This window comes from Coregonus clupeaformis, chromosome 38 (assembly GCF_020615455.1).
Source record: "Coregonus clupeaformis isolate EN_2021a chromosome 38, ASM2061545v1, whole genome shotgun sequence".
NCBI lineage: Eukaryota > Metazoa > Chordata > Actinopteri > Salmoniformes > Salmonidae > Coregonus > Coregonus clupeaformis.
Genome location: NC_059229.1, coordinates 2,851,278 through 2,869,048, shown reverse-complemented (window position 1 = coordinate 2,869,048; position 17,771 = coordinate 2,851,278). Strand labels below are relative to the sequence as shown.

Below are 17,771 nucleotides of genomic sequence, written 5' to 3'. Positions count from 1 at the left end.
TAACTGGTTTAAATATTTATTTTTATGTTTTGCACAAACCCATTGCTGTTTTGCATAAGCACATTTCTAGCTAGTAGTATCAAGCCCGACATCCTGTGATTGTCATCACTCAGTCATTTAGCATCATTACATTTAATGTGTCTTTACAATGAGTAGTCTTTTACCACCAGTTTTTTTTTGCACACATGTAACAGACAGACATTTCTAAAAGGAGTGTCTCTCTTTAGTGATGCAATTGATTTTGACTGTGAAAGTCCATGTCACGAAACCCCCTGATCTGGTATGCTCAGTTATGCACATTTCGGTGTTTGCCGAGCCTCAGGGAGGCTCTCTCTCTCACAAAGACAATGCTTTACTCTTGCTTAGGGGTTGGGGCATTTCCGGTCACTACATGATCAGCAAACATAAGAACCCTTCACTTACAGTTTACTTACAGTATGTACACTGTCAAGATGTACATGCCTTTCAAATTAATAACAGAAAGGGCTTAAAGGGGGACATTTGTGTGTTTGAGTTGGTTTAGCTAACTTGTAGAAGTATGTATGCATTTGTAAACTTTGTTCACATGCAAAGCTCTTGAAAAGCAAATTACAGCAACTCACAATAAATAAGGTGTGAATACATTTCACAATAAATTAGGCGACATTGTGGTTCAATCAATCCCAAAAAATCGCAACTGATTGTTAGGTAATGCACAATGGGAGGAATCTGAGGAAATGCAGAGGAATTCCTGGCATCTGGGCTCAGCAACAGGACTCTGGGCTGAGCTACTGAAGGCAGTAGGAGTTTTTCCATTGTAATGGGTGTGGCTTGTCATGGTGGACCTGTATATGAATAAGAGGAGTGTGGCTCCGATCCTGAGGAGTTAGCAGCAAACAGTAATCCTCACGTCTGTCTCTACTCTTCTGCCTGACACACAGTGGAGCCTCGCATATCCAGGAGGCCTAGTAAGTACAACTCTCATGAATCTACTGTTTTTTGCAGGCTGTCATCTATGCTGTAGTATTAGTGGGTTCGTGTGGTTTCAGGGAAAATAAGTCTAAATAGGCACATCTAATCAGTGGTGGAAAAAGTACTCAATTGTCATACTTGATTAAAGTAAAGATACCTTAATAGAAAATGACTCAAGTAAAAGTGAAAGTCGCCCAGTAAAATACTACTTGAGTAAAAGTCTAAAAGTATTTGGTTTTAAATATACTTAAGTATCAAAAGTAAAAGTAAAAGTATAAACCATTTCAAATTCCTTATATTAGGCAAACCAAACGGCACCATTTTATTTAGTTATTGACGGATAGCCAGGGGCACACTCCAACACTCAGACATCATTTACAAACCAAGCGTTTGTGTTTAGTGAGTCCACCAGATCAGAGGCAGTAGGGATGACCAGGGATGTTCTCTTGATAAGTGTGTGAATTGGACAATTTTCCTGTCAAAATGTAATGAGTACTTTTGGGTGTCAGGGAAAATGTATGGAGTAAAAAGTACATTATTTTCTTTAGGAATGTACTGAATTAAAAGTTTTAAAAAACTACTTAAGTATTACTTTAAAGTATTTTTACTTAAGTACTTTACACCACTGCATCTCATAGACTATGGTTGTAGTGGGGTAATATTTGATATGTATGCATATTATATATACCTCACATGCGCTCCGCAATAAGACTACGCAATTAGCCTATTCAAATGTTTATCTCACTCCATAAAGATAGTTAAAATTTGCAAGCAAGCATTAGGCAATGAGTTGACTAGCAAGAATTGATCTGAGAATTGTCTATATCAAAGGCAGATATTTAATTACATTGTAAAATTAATGAATTCACATACAAGGCATAACACTTAAGTTACAAGGCAATTCTGACATTAACAAAGCATAGTTCTAGGCATATAGATCCTAAGGTTAACTTACAAGACAAAGCATGAACATAGATATGTCTACTAGGTTATAGGATTTGAATTGATCATACAACTTTACTCCATGGACTGGATATAGGATAAGGGAGAGAGAACAAAGGCTTTTAATTCTATTTTTAACATCTGAAGGTGTAACCTTCTCAACCCAAAACCAACAACCATTGACCAATGAAACAACACCAAGTTTACAGTAACCTGACCACCAAGGTCCAATCTCCACATGTTGTCACAGCATTTCGAATCCAGGCTCTGTCGCAGCCGGCCGCGACCGGGAGACTCATGGGCGGCGCACAATTGGCCCAGCGTCGTCCAGGGTAGGGGAGGGAATGGCCGGCAGGGATGTAGCTCAGTTGATAGAGCATGGCGTTTGCAACGCCAGGGTTGTGGGTTCGATTCGCACAGGGGGCCAGTATAACAAAATATGTATTCACTAACTGTAAGTCGCTCTGGATAAGAGCGTCTGCTAAATGACTAAAATTTAAATTTAAATTTAAAGGCTTGTGAGGGGAATTTGACCAATGTAAATAAGTTAGAATTCCTGAGAGGACCATAAAACCCTTTGCATAGAGTAATTTAGAGTTCACCCTGTACAGATACAAGTTACCACAGAGATCATACATCCATTAGATAACATCAGAGTTATCCTCAGTGAAAAAGTTTCAGATATATACCAAACATGGATACTATGGCATTATTCTGTCACATATTCAATAGTCAGTCCTCTGGATACTGTAGAGAGAGTTACATTTTTGCCCCTCAGAGGGGGAAGGGCTGACTAGTCCTTGGGCGTTGTCCTTTGTGCTTTCCTTGTGTTCCTGGACCATTTGCCATGCAGCTCCAGGTGTCAGAAAGCACATAAATTAGCGCTGAGCCTACATGGTTTGAATTCCTTTTTAATTAAGAGGTCATCGTTTTTTAATTTGCTAAAGGAACAGGCAGCACTGCAGATCCTGCACTGCAAGTCAACTTCCTTGAAATAAAGGGGAAGAGCAAACATTCACAGACACACATCACCTTTGACCACTCTATAACGATATATGCAAAGTGTGCTCAGCTATCTCAGGGCCTGGGGAGGCATTCAAGGTGTGGATCAGGACTTCTTGGTATGGAACACAATAGATGGATTGGAGCCAAGGGGATTGTCACCCATAAAATGTCCTATTGGTTCAGACTCTTGAGGTTATTACAGCATTGAGTTCTGTGAACGGATTGCTTTAAAAGAAGTGTAGCCTACAATCTGTACAATGTGTCAATGTTTAAATCCCATTCGGTTTACCAAGGACAATAAAGTTTAATAGCAAAAGTGAAAATCTTTTTACAATCTTTATTGACAAAAAAACATACATGTATTATTGCAAAAAGAGAAGCTTACCTAAAACTAGAACCACGAAGTGTGTAATTTGGTGATAAATGGAAATGTCCTGTAATGGAATGTTTTTGTTGGATTTATAGAGTGGGTCATGTTTATTCGGTCACAGAAAATGAAAAAGAGCATTTGTTTTTGAAAAAGTCCAGGAAGTCCTCCCCTGTTTCAGTCCCCTTTCTTCTGTTTTGTGCTTAATGAACACAACCTAGGCCATTGTTTAACTGTCAAAACATTAAGAACAATGGTGGGGGGGTTTAGTGTTGGTTTTACATGATGGAAGCCTTAATTTAGTTTACAGGGACTTGTCACTTTTGCAGCAGAGCACTGATTGCTTTCAAAACGTCATCCTCACCGTCCTGATATCTAAATGTGCAGTTGTTTGCCAAACAATAAACAAATTGTGCACAACATCGGGGGAAATTAGATCACACAGGAAATTCCTAAAACATAAACATGAATGAGCAAGTAAAGTGATACCGAAACTTTCTGTGCAAACATTTTAATTACACCTACTCAGGGACCCATTCTTTGTGACATTATTACACGTCTAGACTAGTACTGTACACGTGACCAACCAAAACCTAGGACATTAACAATCTTATGCTTCCTTCCGTGTGCTACTAGGATGATTTCAAAACAGGACAGTGAAGGAAATGACATAGCAATGCTTTGGATTTCCAACCTACATGCACATAGCATTTTACCCCGAGTGGCGCAGCAGTCTAAGGCACTGCATTTCAGGCTGTATCACAACTGGCCGTGATTGGGAGTCCCATAGGGCGGTGCACAATTGGCCCAGTGCCGTACAGGTTTGGCCGGTGTAGGCCGTCATTGTAAATAAGATTTTGTTCTTAACTGACTTGCCTAGTTAAATAAAAATAAATAAAAATAACCAAATTCCCTCATTGGAATTAACCCGCACCTTGAGCGTCACAAATAGAAATGATGTGTATTACAGAAACTCAAAATATGCTAAGCATTGTGTTGATGGAGCATGGCTTGAAAGAAAACATTACAGTTTTATTATGTATTACTTATTTGGCTTCATGGCATGATAAGCTCATGCATTAAAATGGTTTTGAACATCCAATAGTGTATGGTATATTCAATTGTTTGCATAAAGAGCGATAACCAATTTAAACAATTGCTGCAATGAATAGCCCATTCAATAAAATGTAACCTCCCTTTGGTAGCTGCTGACAGATAAGAGTGTGTTGTGGTTTCCGTCAGACTAGTCCCAGCAGGCAAAGCTAGTTGAAATGATGTCATTACAACTCGTCGAAATCAGGTTGGAATGATGTTATTGCAACCAGTTTTTCCCGCTGAGGTCTTGCAGATACTGCGGCTATTGAAAGACATGTTCAGATAGGTGGTCCTCATTGTTACTTATCAGATGACAGATATAGTTGCCTGACTGGTCTGGTGGTAATGCCACAGCCCCTGGCACACTATTTTCAGGTCTCTCCAGAGATGTTCCATCGGGTTCAGTCCCTGCCGCTGAAAAACATCCCCACAGCATGATGCTGCCACCACCTTGCTTCACCGTAGGGATGGTGCTAGGTTTCCTCCAAACGTAAAGCTTGGCATTCAGGCCAAAGAGTTGAATCTTGGTTTCATCAGACCAGAGAATCTTGTTTCTCATGGTCTAAGAGTCTTTAGGTGCCTTTTGGCAAACTCCAATGAGGAGTGGCTTCCGTCTGGCCACTCTACCATAAAGGCCTGATTGGTGGAGTGCTGCAGAGATGGTTGTCCTTCTGGAAGGTTCTCCCATCTCCACAGAGGAACTCTGGAGCTCTGTCAGAGTGCCTATCGGGTTCTTGGTCACCTCCCTGACCAAGGTCCTTCTCCCCTGTTTGCTCAGTTTGGCCGGGCGGCCAGCTCTAGGAAGAGTCTTGGTGGTTCCAAACTTCTTCCATTTAAGAATGATGGAGGCCACTGTGGTCTTGGAGACCTTCAATGCTACAGAAATGTTTTGGTACCCTTCCCCAGATCTGTGCCTCGACGCAATCCTGTCTCGGAGCTCTACGGACAATTCCTTCGACATGGCTTGGTTTTTGTTCTGACATGCACTGTCAACTGTGGGACCTTATATATAATTTATTCAGCCTCTTGAGGTTGAAGAGGCACTGTTGTGCCTTCTTCACCACACTGTCTGTGTGGGTGGACCATTTCAGATTGTCAGTGAAGACAGCCAAGAACGCTGCTGCCAACCTTTAACCCAGTAACAATAATGTCACTGACCCATAGAACAAAGGGAAAAGCGTGTTTTTTTGTCTAAGGGAGGAGTGTGTTTTATTGTCTATGCATGTTTTACCTCATGACATATAAAAAGCATGAGCTGGCGCACACCCAGATCATATTATTTAGTGTAGAGGTGCTGACTAACAGGGAATAAACTGTAAGCCATTAAAACTAAGAGTTGCACACTCAATATGTATAACCTCCCAGGAATTTCTTGGGTAAAAAACCACCAACGTTTCAGCATCACCGTGCCTTTTTCAGGGTAATGTCATGAATGCTTGAACCAGGTTCTGTAGACAAACAGTGCAATTAGTGCAACCAATGAAAATAGTGAGGGGTGTGTCGTAATTGCTAGATTGATCAGAATGAATTGAGTGAAACTGTTAAAAGACAATAGCCCACAACATATTGAATATATTATGCCATTGTTATCATTAGCATCAACATACATTGTTTCATTTAATTTCACCTATATATTTAAATATTTCCAATTTCATTAAATGTTTTTGTTAAATGTAATCTTTTGGTTCAACCATAATGCATAATAATCATCATCAACAGGGGGAACATATTGGGTGTACGCTGATAAGCTGTAGAAAGAATACATTCATTTACAAGACCTGTTCACAGAAAATATAATTGGTCATATGCAGGGCTGAGATCTAAGTCAATATTCAGACCACTAGGGGTCAATGTTTTTAAATAGGATATCCAGTAGACCTCCCTCTGTAGTAGTAGGATCTCGATGTTACCTCCTCTCCTTGGTAGAGCAACATGCTCAATGCCTGTGTATTTGAGGGAGGAGATGAGATGGTTAGCTTCAACAAAGTGGGCTGCTACTGGATAGTCAGTGTTCTTACACCTGATTGAGCTGCGGTGTTCAGCTATGCGTTGCTTTAATTGTCTTTTCGTTTGTCCTACTTAGGCTTTCGCAGATGTACAAGTGATGAGATAGATTACTCTCTTTCTCTCTCATGAGATGATACCCCTAACAGGGATTTTTCTACCTGTATGTGGGTGTCTGAAGAAGGATGTTTTTGTAGTACTATTGCACGGTGCGCATGAGCCACATTTGTAGTTCCCATTTGGAATGGGTGTCAAGAGTGTCTGAGTGGGCTCAGGGGTCAGGTCAGATCTCACTAAGCTATTACCTCATGACATGACACTCAATGTGAGAGTAAAGTAGAGCCTCTGAATAACATGAACAACTTTTGGTCTTACATGTTAGTAACCTGGAATCTAGAAAGCCAAGCATACAAATACATCTATGATTGCATGGAACGGCATGGGTCATGTTGTGTTCTGCTGCACTATCCAAGTCTACCACTAGAGACATACAGGTATTTTATTCTACGTATTCTGACCAAAGCATGTGAGAGGAGTTGAGCAGTTGGAAACCCCGCTCACCGCTCCAGTGTGCTTTCCTACCGCTCTGCTAAAAACCGCTTCGCATTCACAGGAAAAAAAACTGTCGCTCCGAATTCGCACCATTCATTAAAATCACAATTTAACCAACACCTATCTTAATTTTGTGACTACCTGGACCTACCAATTGGTTTTTAAGTATTGAAACCAAACCATATCGATTTGAATGAAAAGTATTTTAATAAACATGAAAAGGTGAATGTACGAAGCGAACGTAATTTCAAATAGGCTACATGTCATATTAAACAGCATATAAACACTCTAAATAGGTCAGGAGCCATACAGAGAGCCTAAGAAGGAACGAAAATGAATTTTTTAGGCTACATTATTTCAATTATTTCAAGGCATTTGCGAGTGAGACACAATAGGCTGGTAGGGACATAAAGCCCTCAGCATTTAAACAACATTTAGTTGTATTAATTCATAATATTCTATAAATTGTGCATATAGGCTGTGACTTACTTAGAATGAAATACAAATTAAACGAAAAACGACTTATTGGTGCCTTTGAATTCATTTTTAGAATTCATTTTTAGAATTCATTTTTAGAATTCATTTTTAGAATTCATTTTTAGAAACACGAGTTTGGCCAGTCTGTGGCTATAGGCTCATGCGATGGTGCCTGGAGAGATGGCCAACAGCGGAGAATATCCTCTTCACACTTACAGAGCCACCCTTTTGGCCACTCTTGCCAGGCTGGGCAGAGATGCAGAGTTTATATATATATATATATATATATATATATATATATATATATATATATATATATAGGCAGGCCTAAAGGTTTTGAGGCAAAATAACCCAATCAAAACAGAAAGCTCCTTGAATGTGGGAATATGCCAGGCCTATTAGGGAAAAATCTATTATGGCCTATTGTATAGATAATAGAATGAAAATGAACAATACATTTAAGAGATCTGATTTTTTGTTTAAATACTTTGCTACAATGACACACTTAGTTATCTACCCACCTCGTTCCTTTCTTTTAGCATGTGTACGTAGCATGCTTTTGGGATACGTGTCTTTTATGATTCTTTAGTTGTGCACACTACATCACCACTTGCTCTTGGTCCTCATCTTTGTAAGTCACCTTGATTTAGCACCTGTGTGTTTTATCAGTTTCTTTATGAAAATATTTAGCGAACTCCATGACAGTACCTAAAGCAAGGGGCTATAGCAGCACACAAGTAGACTACAAATGCATGCCCTGAGCTCGTGAAGTGAGCGCTACTGGAGCGAAATTGCCATGCTCCAGTCAAATTGGGCATGCACCGGTCGTCGCTTCGCTCCAGTTCCACTCCGCTCACGTACTCTGATTCTGACACAGAACGGAAGTACAAGGAAAACAGGATTTTAGATACGGAGAAGAGTATGCAAGTGCTGAGGATGTATGCTGTGATGGAGTGCTAAGCTTGCCGAGTAAACTTACCCTTAATTATACCCATTGTGTCCTCATTTTACAGAGCCTACTACACGACAGTTCACCTGCTGCCTAATCATGCAAGACACAGCTAGCTAATATTCATAGATAATGATGCGTAGTCTAATGCATTCCTGAAAATAGCATGGAGACCACGTTTTGAATGTTAGAAATGTTTATCCACACCCTGCATGAAAAACACCCTCTCTACTCCCACAGGTTGTAGTGATGTTGTCCGGCACACAATCTAGCTACCTCTCTAGAGATAAATATACCTCTGGCTGTATGTCAAGGGTGTGTCCAAAATGGAACCCCATCCTTCAAACTCAACTTTAGACCTCGAAGCCAGTTCCACTGCATTTTTTCATTGTTCCCCTCTAATCAGACTGATTTAGACCTGGGACACCAGGTGTGTGCAATTCATTATCAGGTAGAACAGAAAACCAGCAGGCTCCGGACCTAGTAAAGTAAGAGTTGAATACCCCTGCCCTATAAAGTGCACAAAAAATGTAGTGCACTACATAGGGAATAGGGTGCCATTTGGGACGAAGCCCAAATAACTTTGCTTCTATATTTATTACTTACTTACAACTTAGAACATGATGTTGAGATCCTGTAACCCCATTATGTCTTCCAAACAATAAGACAGTAATGTCAAGGTTTTGATCAGATAGATGGTAAATACTGGTAACTAACACTGTTCCGTACACATTTTGCGTAACCGCGGCATTTAAACGAGGCTGCAATGAAAACTAATAGGACTGTAGCGACTGTTTTGGCATCAAAATCCAGGGTGTAAACTACGTTTTTATTCATGCGTTGATTGACATGGTAATAGTATTTGAGAAAATATGAAAAAACGGACCCCTCTGACGCGGTAAGTTACCTTGTGACGTGTCACGACGAAATTTTGAGGGCCTTCCTCTGACACCGCCTGGTATAGAGGTCCTGGATGGCAGGAAGCTTGGCCCCAGTGATGTACTGTGCTGTACGCACTACCCTCTGTAGTGCCTTGCGGTCGGAGGCCAAGCAGTTGCCATACCAGGCGGTGATGCAACCAGTCAGGATGCTCTCGATGGTGCAGCTGTAGAATTTTTTGAGGATCTAAGGACCCATGCCGAATCTTTTCAGTCTCCTGAGGGGGAATAGGCTTTGTCGTGCCCTCTTCACGACTGTCTTGGTGTGTTTGGACCATGATAGTTCGTTGGTGATGTGGACACCAAGGAACTTGAAGCTCTCAACCTGTTCCACTACAGCCCCGTCGATGAGAAGGGGGGCGTGCTCAGTCCTCTTTTTTTTCCTGTAGTCCACAATCATCTCCTTTGTCTTGGTCACGTTGAGGGAGAGGTTGTTATACTGGCACCACACGGCCAGGTCTCTGACCTCCTCCCTATAGGCTGTCTCATCGTTGTCGGTGATCAGGCCTACCACTGTTGTGTCGTTGGCAAACTTAATGATGGTGTTGGAGTCGTGCCTGGCCATGCAGTCATGGGTGAACAGGGAGTACAGGAGGGGACTGAGCACACACCCCTGAGGGGCCCCCGTGCTGAGGATCAGTGTGGCAGATGTGTTGTTACCTACCCTTACCACCTGGGGGCGGCCCGTCAGGAAGTCCAGGATCCAGTTGCAGAGGGAGGTGTTTAGTCCCAGGATCCATTTAAGTGCTCTTAGGTTTTATAGTTCCCCCGTATTTCCATTTTAAGTCTACACCTTTCCAACAGTTGTCTTAGAATGCTTAAGCAAATAAAGACATTTCACAATGTTACACTGACTGTAGTTGTGGTCCATTTCATTTCTAGTTATTGCAGGAAATTAACTAAAATCATATTACATCTTAAAATCCACAATCAACCAGACAAAAATATAGTCTTCACTTCATTAATGAAATTCATTTAAATTTTACTGATTTAAAATTGCATTTATTTATACCTGCAAACAACTGCAACATCAGGCATATGAGCCCAGTCAAGATGTTTTAGAAAGTTAATGCCAAGAAACTGATATGAAATAATACAGCATAAGCAAACAAATAAACGGAAGCCATTCTTCAGAGTAAATCATTGATAAAACATGACCTATTACTAAAGATTTCTAAGTGAAAATGTACCTTTGCAACCTGATATTGTAAAAGAAAAGGAAAACCTTCTCTTGCCAGTATCACTTTGTTTAAGATTATGTATCGGCCGTTTGGCCTTATCATCAAATTATCCCCATTAACCTGTAACAAGCAAACTCAAATGTAAAGTGCTTTTCCTATTTAAAACAATGATTCTTTATGTCGTTACACAGATTTGAAAGTCAAGATGGAGTCGATCACTAAAGACATGGAAGGGAATGAAAATGACCATGCACAAGGCACCGGTGCAGTAGCTGGAGTCTTCCTGGAGAAGACTAAGCAGAAGATAACAATATATCAGGCCATGAAGAAACGTCTACTGAAGCCTGGCACAGCGTTGGCCCTGTTGGAGGCCCAGGCTGCCACTGAGGGAATCATAGACCTTATCAATAACCGGAAACTTCCAGTAGAAGAAGCTGTCAAGGAAGGAATAATTGGACCTGAGTTGAGAGAAAAACTCCTTGTTGCAGAGAGAGCCATTGATGGTTACATAGATCCTTATACAAATGAAAAAATATCTGTATTCCAAGCCATACAAAAGGACGTTATTCCAAAAGATTATGGATCCCGGTTGCTTGAGGCACAGATATCCACAAAAGGCCTATTTGACCCTGTTGAAAAGAAATATGTTTCAGTGTACTTAGCGATTGAGAAGGGACACTATGAAAAAGGCTTACTCTCTGACCAGATTGAAGCGCTCAAAGTGTTCTATGATCCAAACTCACAAGAAAATCTCAACTACCCACATCTGATAGAGAAATGCATGGTGGATCCTGACACTGGCTTACTGCTGCTCCCAGTTTGCATCACCTTCAAAGGCCTGCGCAGGGGGGTTTCCTCCACTGAACTCCTGGTGTCAAACATAATTGACAAAGAGACCTATGACGACTTGCAGAAAGGCAAAACAACCACTCAGGATGTGATGCTCATGGAGACTGTGAAAGAGTACCTGGAAGGTAAAGGGGGTATCTCTGGTGTAGCTATGCTCTCATCCAATCAGATAATGAGCATCTATCAAGCCATGAAGCAAGGCATTCTTATGCCTGGAACAGCACTAGTTCTTCTTGAGGCACAGGCTGCCACTGGATTCATGATTGACCCTGTTCAAAACAAGAAATTCAGCGTGGACGAAGCTATTAAAAACAAAGTTGTGGGCCCTGATTACCATGCTAAACTGCTCTCGGCTGAGCGGGCAGTCACGGGATACAAAGACCCTTACACAAGTGAAACAATATCCCTGTTTCAGGCACTGTCAAAGGACCTAATCGTGAAGGAGCATGGGATTCGCTTACTGGAAGCTCAAATCGCCACAGGAGGAATAATTGATCCCATCAACAGTCACAGACTTCCTGTGGACGTAGCCTACAAGCGAGGTTTCTTTGATGAAGCCATGAATACAATACTTGCAGACTCAGGAGACGACACCAAAGGATTCTTTGATCCAAACACAAAGGAAAATTTGACGTACCTTCAGCTGATGGGACGATGTGTCATCGACCCAGCCACTGGACTCTGCCTGCTTCCTCTTATGGAACAGTCAGGTGGTCAGAATCATAATTTCATCGACTATCAAACCAAACTTAACTTAAAAGAAGTGAGAGTGAGGGTGACTTGTGGGAAGTACATGGGAATGATTGTATCCCTTTGGGAATTGGTGATGTCAGAGTACTTCAACGAACATCAGAGGCAAGACATCATTCGGCAATACACGCAGGGACACCTTCCAATGAAGATGATCATCAGAAAAATTATGGAGGTTATAGAGCAATCAGTGAAAACAACCAACGTTGTCTTCGAAGGAATCCGGGAGACTGTCACAGCAAAGCAGCTGGTAGAGGCAGATATCATTAGCGAGAATGTCCTGGAGGAACTCAACAAGGGGAAGAAGACCGTGAAGGAGGTCACAGAGGATGAAACTGTTAAAATGTACTTACAAGGGAAAGACAGCATTGCAGGTGTTTTGCTTCCTGATTCTCAGATCATGACAATCTACCAGGCCAGACGAAAGGGAAAGCTGATGCCAGGAACTGCACTGATTTTACTGGAAGCTCAAGCAGCAACAGGCTTCATCATTGACCCTATTGCCAATAGAAAGTTTTCAGTGGATGAGGCAGTGAAGGCAAACATAGTGGGGCCTGACCTTCATGGAAAGCTGCGTTCAGCAGAGAAAGCAGTGACTGGTTACAAAGATCCATACACTGGCAAAACCATCTCTCTGTTCCAAGCCATGCAGAAAGACCTCATCTTACAAGACCACGGAATTCGTCTGCTGGAGGCACAGATTGCCACTGGAGGAATCATTGACCCTCTTAACAGCCATCGTATTCCTGTCCATGTAGCCTACAAGAGGGGATATTTCAATGAGGAAATGAATCAGATTCTTGATGATCCAAGTGATGACACAAAGGGCTTCTTTGACCCCAACACTCATGAAAACCTCACATACCTGAAGCTCATGGCCAGGTGTGTCACTGATCCAAGCACAGGCCTTTGTCTTCTGCCCCTCAAAGGCAAAAGCAACAGAGTCAACATACAAGATCACATAAAGGAGACTTTCCAAGCTACAAATGTCACTGTTAAGTATGGCAGGTTCAGCTGCAAGCATGTAACACTCTGGGATCTCATCAACTCTGAATATCTGTGTGAGGACAAAAGGCAGGAGTTATTAAAACTGTACAAGTCAAAGATGATCACAATCAAGGAAATCATTGTAATTATCCTGGAAATCATTGAAAGCAAGGAGATAAAGTGGCAAGCTGGTCTGAACTTTGAGGGTCTGAGGGGGAATGTTTCTGTTGTGGACCTTTTGAGGTTGGAAATTGTGGACGAAAAGACATACAAAAGTCTGATTGAAGGGAAACTGACCAACAAGGATATAATGAAGATAGACACTGTTAGAACCTATCTGAGAGGAAACAGCTGTGTAGCCGGGGTGATACTCCAACCCTCCAGTCAAAAACTGAGCATCTATGAGGCCAAGAAAAAGGGCGTCCTGACTCCTGGTACTGCGCTCTCTCTTCTGGAAGCACAAGCTGCCACAGGCTTTATCATTGACCCTCTTCATAACCAGAAACTGACTGTGGACCAGGCTCTGAAAGAGAAGGTAATTGGCCCAGAACTGTTCGAAAAGCTCTTATCAGCAGAGAAGGCAGTAACTGGCTACACAGACCCCTACACTGATAAAAAAATCTCACTCTTCCAAGCCATGAAAAAAGATCTGATCCTACAGCAGCATGGCATTCGTTTACTTGAAGCCCAGATTGCAACAGGTGGCATCATTGACCCATTGAAGTGTCTTCATTTGCCCCTTGAAGTTGCTTACAGAGAGGGATACTTTGATGCAGAGCTTAATCAAATCCTGACAGATCCCAGTGATGACACCAAGGGATTTTTTGACCCAAGGACACAAGCAAACTTGACCTACATGGAAATGATGGAGCAGTGCATAAAGGACCCAGAGACGGGTCTGCTTCTTCTGCCACTGATGGACAAAACTAAAACACAGGATAAAACTGAGAAAATGTACTCAGACGCTGAGATAAAGCAGGAGTTTGAAAAGACAACTGTTAGCATTTCAGTAGGGCGTTATTCAGGAAAGACAGTCTCTCTTTGGTATTTGATTCACTCTGGATACTTTACTGATGATCAGAGACTCCAGTTCCTTGATAAATACAGAACAAAGAAGGTAACCATACAAGTAATAATCACTTTGGTCATTTCCACCATTACAAAACTGGAGAAGAATGAAACTCTGAAAACAACAATAGGTTTGAGAAAGCCAGTCTCTGCAAAACAACTATTGAAATCAAGCATAATTGATGCCAGTACCTTCAAGAGTTTGGAGGAAGGAAATGTAACTCTTGAACAAGTGACCCAACTGGAATCTGTGAAGCAATATCTAAGGGGTACAGGAAGTATTGCTGGAGTCCGGATTCTTCCATCCAAAAAAGTAATGAGCATTTATGAGGCAAGGACGCAAGGTCTCCTAACACCTGGTACTGCACTGATACTGCTTGAGGCTCAGGCTGCAACAGGGTTTGTCATCGATCCAATCAAGAACAAATATCTATCTGTTGATGAGGCCGCAAGAGAACGACTAATTGGACTAGAAATACATGAAAAACTACTCTCAGCTGAACGAGCAGTCACTGGATATGTAGATCCATACACAGATACCACAATATCTTTATTTGAAGCCATGAAAAAAGATCTGATCGAGAAAGGCCATGGGATACATCTGATGGAAGCACAAATTGCAACAGGGGGAATAATTGACCCAGTCAACAGCTACAGGATACCTGCTCATGTCGCCATGAAAAAAGGCTACCTTGATGAAGAAACAAGTGAAGCAATGTCTAATCCAAATGATGACACGAAAGGATTCTTAGACCCCATAACCAAGGAAAACCTAACATACTTTCAGCTAAGAGAGAGGTGTGAAAAGGATTCTCAGACAGGACTTTTACTCCTACCAATACATGAAGAAAGTGGATATGACTTTCACACCGATGAACAAACAGAACAGGAATTCAAAGACAAAACTGTGGTCATCAATGCAGGTAAATTTGAAGACAAAGAAGTGTCACTGTGGGATGTGTTAATCTCTGAATACATTCCAAAACTAAAGAGAGAGCAGCTCTTGAAACAATACAAGACAAGATCATCGACAATGAAAGAGATAATAGAAATAGTCATCATAATAATACAGGAAGTGACATCAAAACAAATCAAGTTCAAAGGACTGAGGAAGCAGGTTTCAGCAAGTGAGCTTTATGAGTCAAAAATAATCTCAAAGGAACTGTTTACTCAGATTATCCATGGAGAAGTTACTGAAGAGACTGTTGGCAAATTGGAATGTATTCAAAAGTACCTTGGGGCAACAAATTGCATTGCAGGAGTAAGAATTGAATCCACCAAAAAGATCATGAGCATCTATGAGGCCAAAACCAAAGGTTTTCTGACTCCTGGAACCTCTCTGGTTCTGCTGGAGGCTCAGGCTGCCACTGGATTTGTCATTGACCCAGTGAAGAACAAGAAGCTCTCTGTAGAAGAGTCAGCCGCTCAAGGTTTAGTTGGGAATGAGTGGAAGAACAAACTTCTTTCAGCAGAGAGGGCAGTCACTGGATACAAAGATCCCTACACAGGAAACACTATTTCCTTGTTCCAGGCCTTGAAAAAGGATCTAATTGTCAAGGACCATGGAATTCGCCTTCTTGAGGCACAGATTGCAACTGGTGGAATCATCGATCCAGTGTACAGTCATAGAGTGCCAGTAGAGGTAGCGTACCAGAGAGGATACTTTGATGAGGAAATGAACCAGATCCTCGATGACCCTGACGATGACACCAAGGGCTTTTTTGACCCCAACACACAAGAGAACCTCACCTACCTGCAGCTTGTGGAGAGGTGTGTGAGAGACCCAGATACTGGCCTTAGCTTACTCGTAATCGTCAAGAAAGGAGAGTTCTACTTCTTCATTGATGAGCAAACTAAGACCATTCTAAAGGCTATGACAACAACTAAGGCCGGAGGCAAATTCCAAGGACAGAAAGTGTCTCTATGGGATCTCCTCTTCTCAAAATACATCACCGAGGAGAGAAGGAGAGAGCTTGTGCAGCAGTTTAAATCTGGAGCAATCACTATTGAACGCTTCATGGAGAATATACTAACAATTATTCAACAAAAGACTACCACCACAACAACCACAACATCTTCAATGACAACGTGTACACCACCACCTGAGACAACGTCAGAGAAAACAACCATTACCACAACAACCACAGAGACAAGCTTCCATGGTATCAGGAAGAATGTCACCGCTAGCGAGTTGCTTGTCTCAAAAATCATTGACAAGAAACTCTATGAAGACCTCAATACAGGAAAAGTCACAGTGAACCAAGTGAGTGAAATGGACTCAGTACGCAAGTACTTGGAGGGAACTAATAGCATTGCAGGTGTATATGTTCAGTCCACCAAACAGACCATGAGCATCTATGAGGCCAAATCCAAAGGTCTTCTGACTCCTGGAACCTCTCTGGTTCTGCTGGAGGCTCAGGCTGCCACTGGATTTGTCATTGACCCAGTGAAGAACAAGAAGCTCTCTGTAGAAGAGTCAGCCGCTCAAGGTTTAGTTGGGAATGAGTGGAAGAACAAACTGCTTTCAGCAGAGAGGGCAGTCACTGGATACAAAGATCCCTACACAGGAAACACTATTTCCTTGTTCCAGGCCTTGAAAAAGGATCTAATTGTCAAGGACCATGGAATTCGCCTTCTTGAAGCACAGATTGCAACTGGTGGAATCATTGATCCAGTGTACAGTCATAGAGTGCCAGTAGAGGTGGCGTACCAGAGAGGATACTTTGATGAGGAAATGAACCAGATCCTCGATGACCCTGACGATGACACCAAGGGCTTTTTTGACCCCAACACACAAGAGAACCTCACCTACCTGCAGCTTGTGGAGAGGTGTGTGAGAGACCCAGATACTGGCCTTAGCTTACTCGTAATCGTCAAGAAAGGAGAGTTCTACTTCTTCATTGATGAGCAAACCAAGACCATTCTAAAGGCTATGACAACAACTAAGGCCGGAGGCAAATTCCAAGGACAGAAAGTGTCTCTATGGGATCTCCTCTACTCAAAATACATCACCGAGGAGAGAAGGAGAGAGCTTGTGCAGCAGTTTAAATCTGGAGCAATCACTATTGAACGCTTCATGGAGATTATACTAACAATTATTCAACAAAAGACTACCACCACAACAACCACAACATCTTCAATGACAACATGTACACCACCACCTGAGACAAAGTCAGAGAAAACAACCATTACCACAACAACCACAGAGACAAGCTTCCATGGTATCAGGAAGAATGTCACCGCTGGCGAGCTGCTTGACTCAAAAATCATTGACAAGAAACTCTATGAAGACCTCAATACAGGAAAAGTCACAGTGAACCAAGTGAGTGAAATGGACTCAGTACGCAAGTACTTGGAGGGAACTAATAGCATTGCAGGTGTATATGTTCAGTCCACCAAACAGACCATGAGCATCTATGAGGCCAAATCCAAAGGTCTTCTGACTCCTGGAACCTCTCTGGTTCTGCTGGAGGCTCAGGCTGCCACTGGATTTGTCATTGACCCAGTGAAGAACAAGAAGCTCTCTGTAGAAGAGTCAGCCGCTCAAGGTTTAGTTGGGAATGAGTGGAAGAACAAACTGCTTTCAGCAGAGAGGGCAGTCACTGGATACAAAGATCCCTACACAGGAAACACTATTTCCTTGTTCCAGGCCTTGA

General features: G+C 41.9%; 1 protein-coding gene across 1 annotated transcript in view; it reads left to right on the top strand.

Moving 5' to 3' along the window:
* The window catches only part of LOC121553928 (plectin-like), a 131,396-nt gene that overhangs the window by 107,520 nt on the left and 6,105 nt on the right, over positions 1-17,771 (top strand). The window contains 2 exon segments of the mRNA XM_045211666.1: positions 8,583-8,646; positions 10,653-17,770. Coding sequence (XP_045067601.1) covers positions 8,583-8,646; positions 10,653-17,770 — 7,182 coding nt within the window.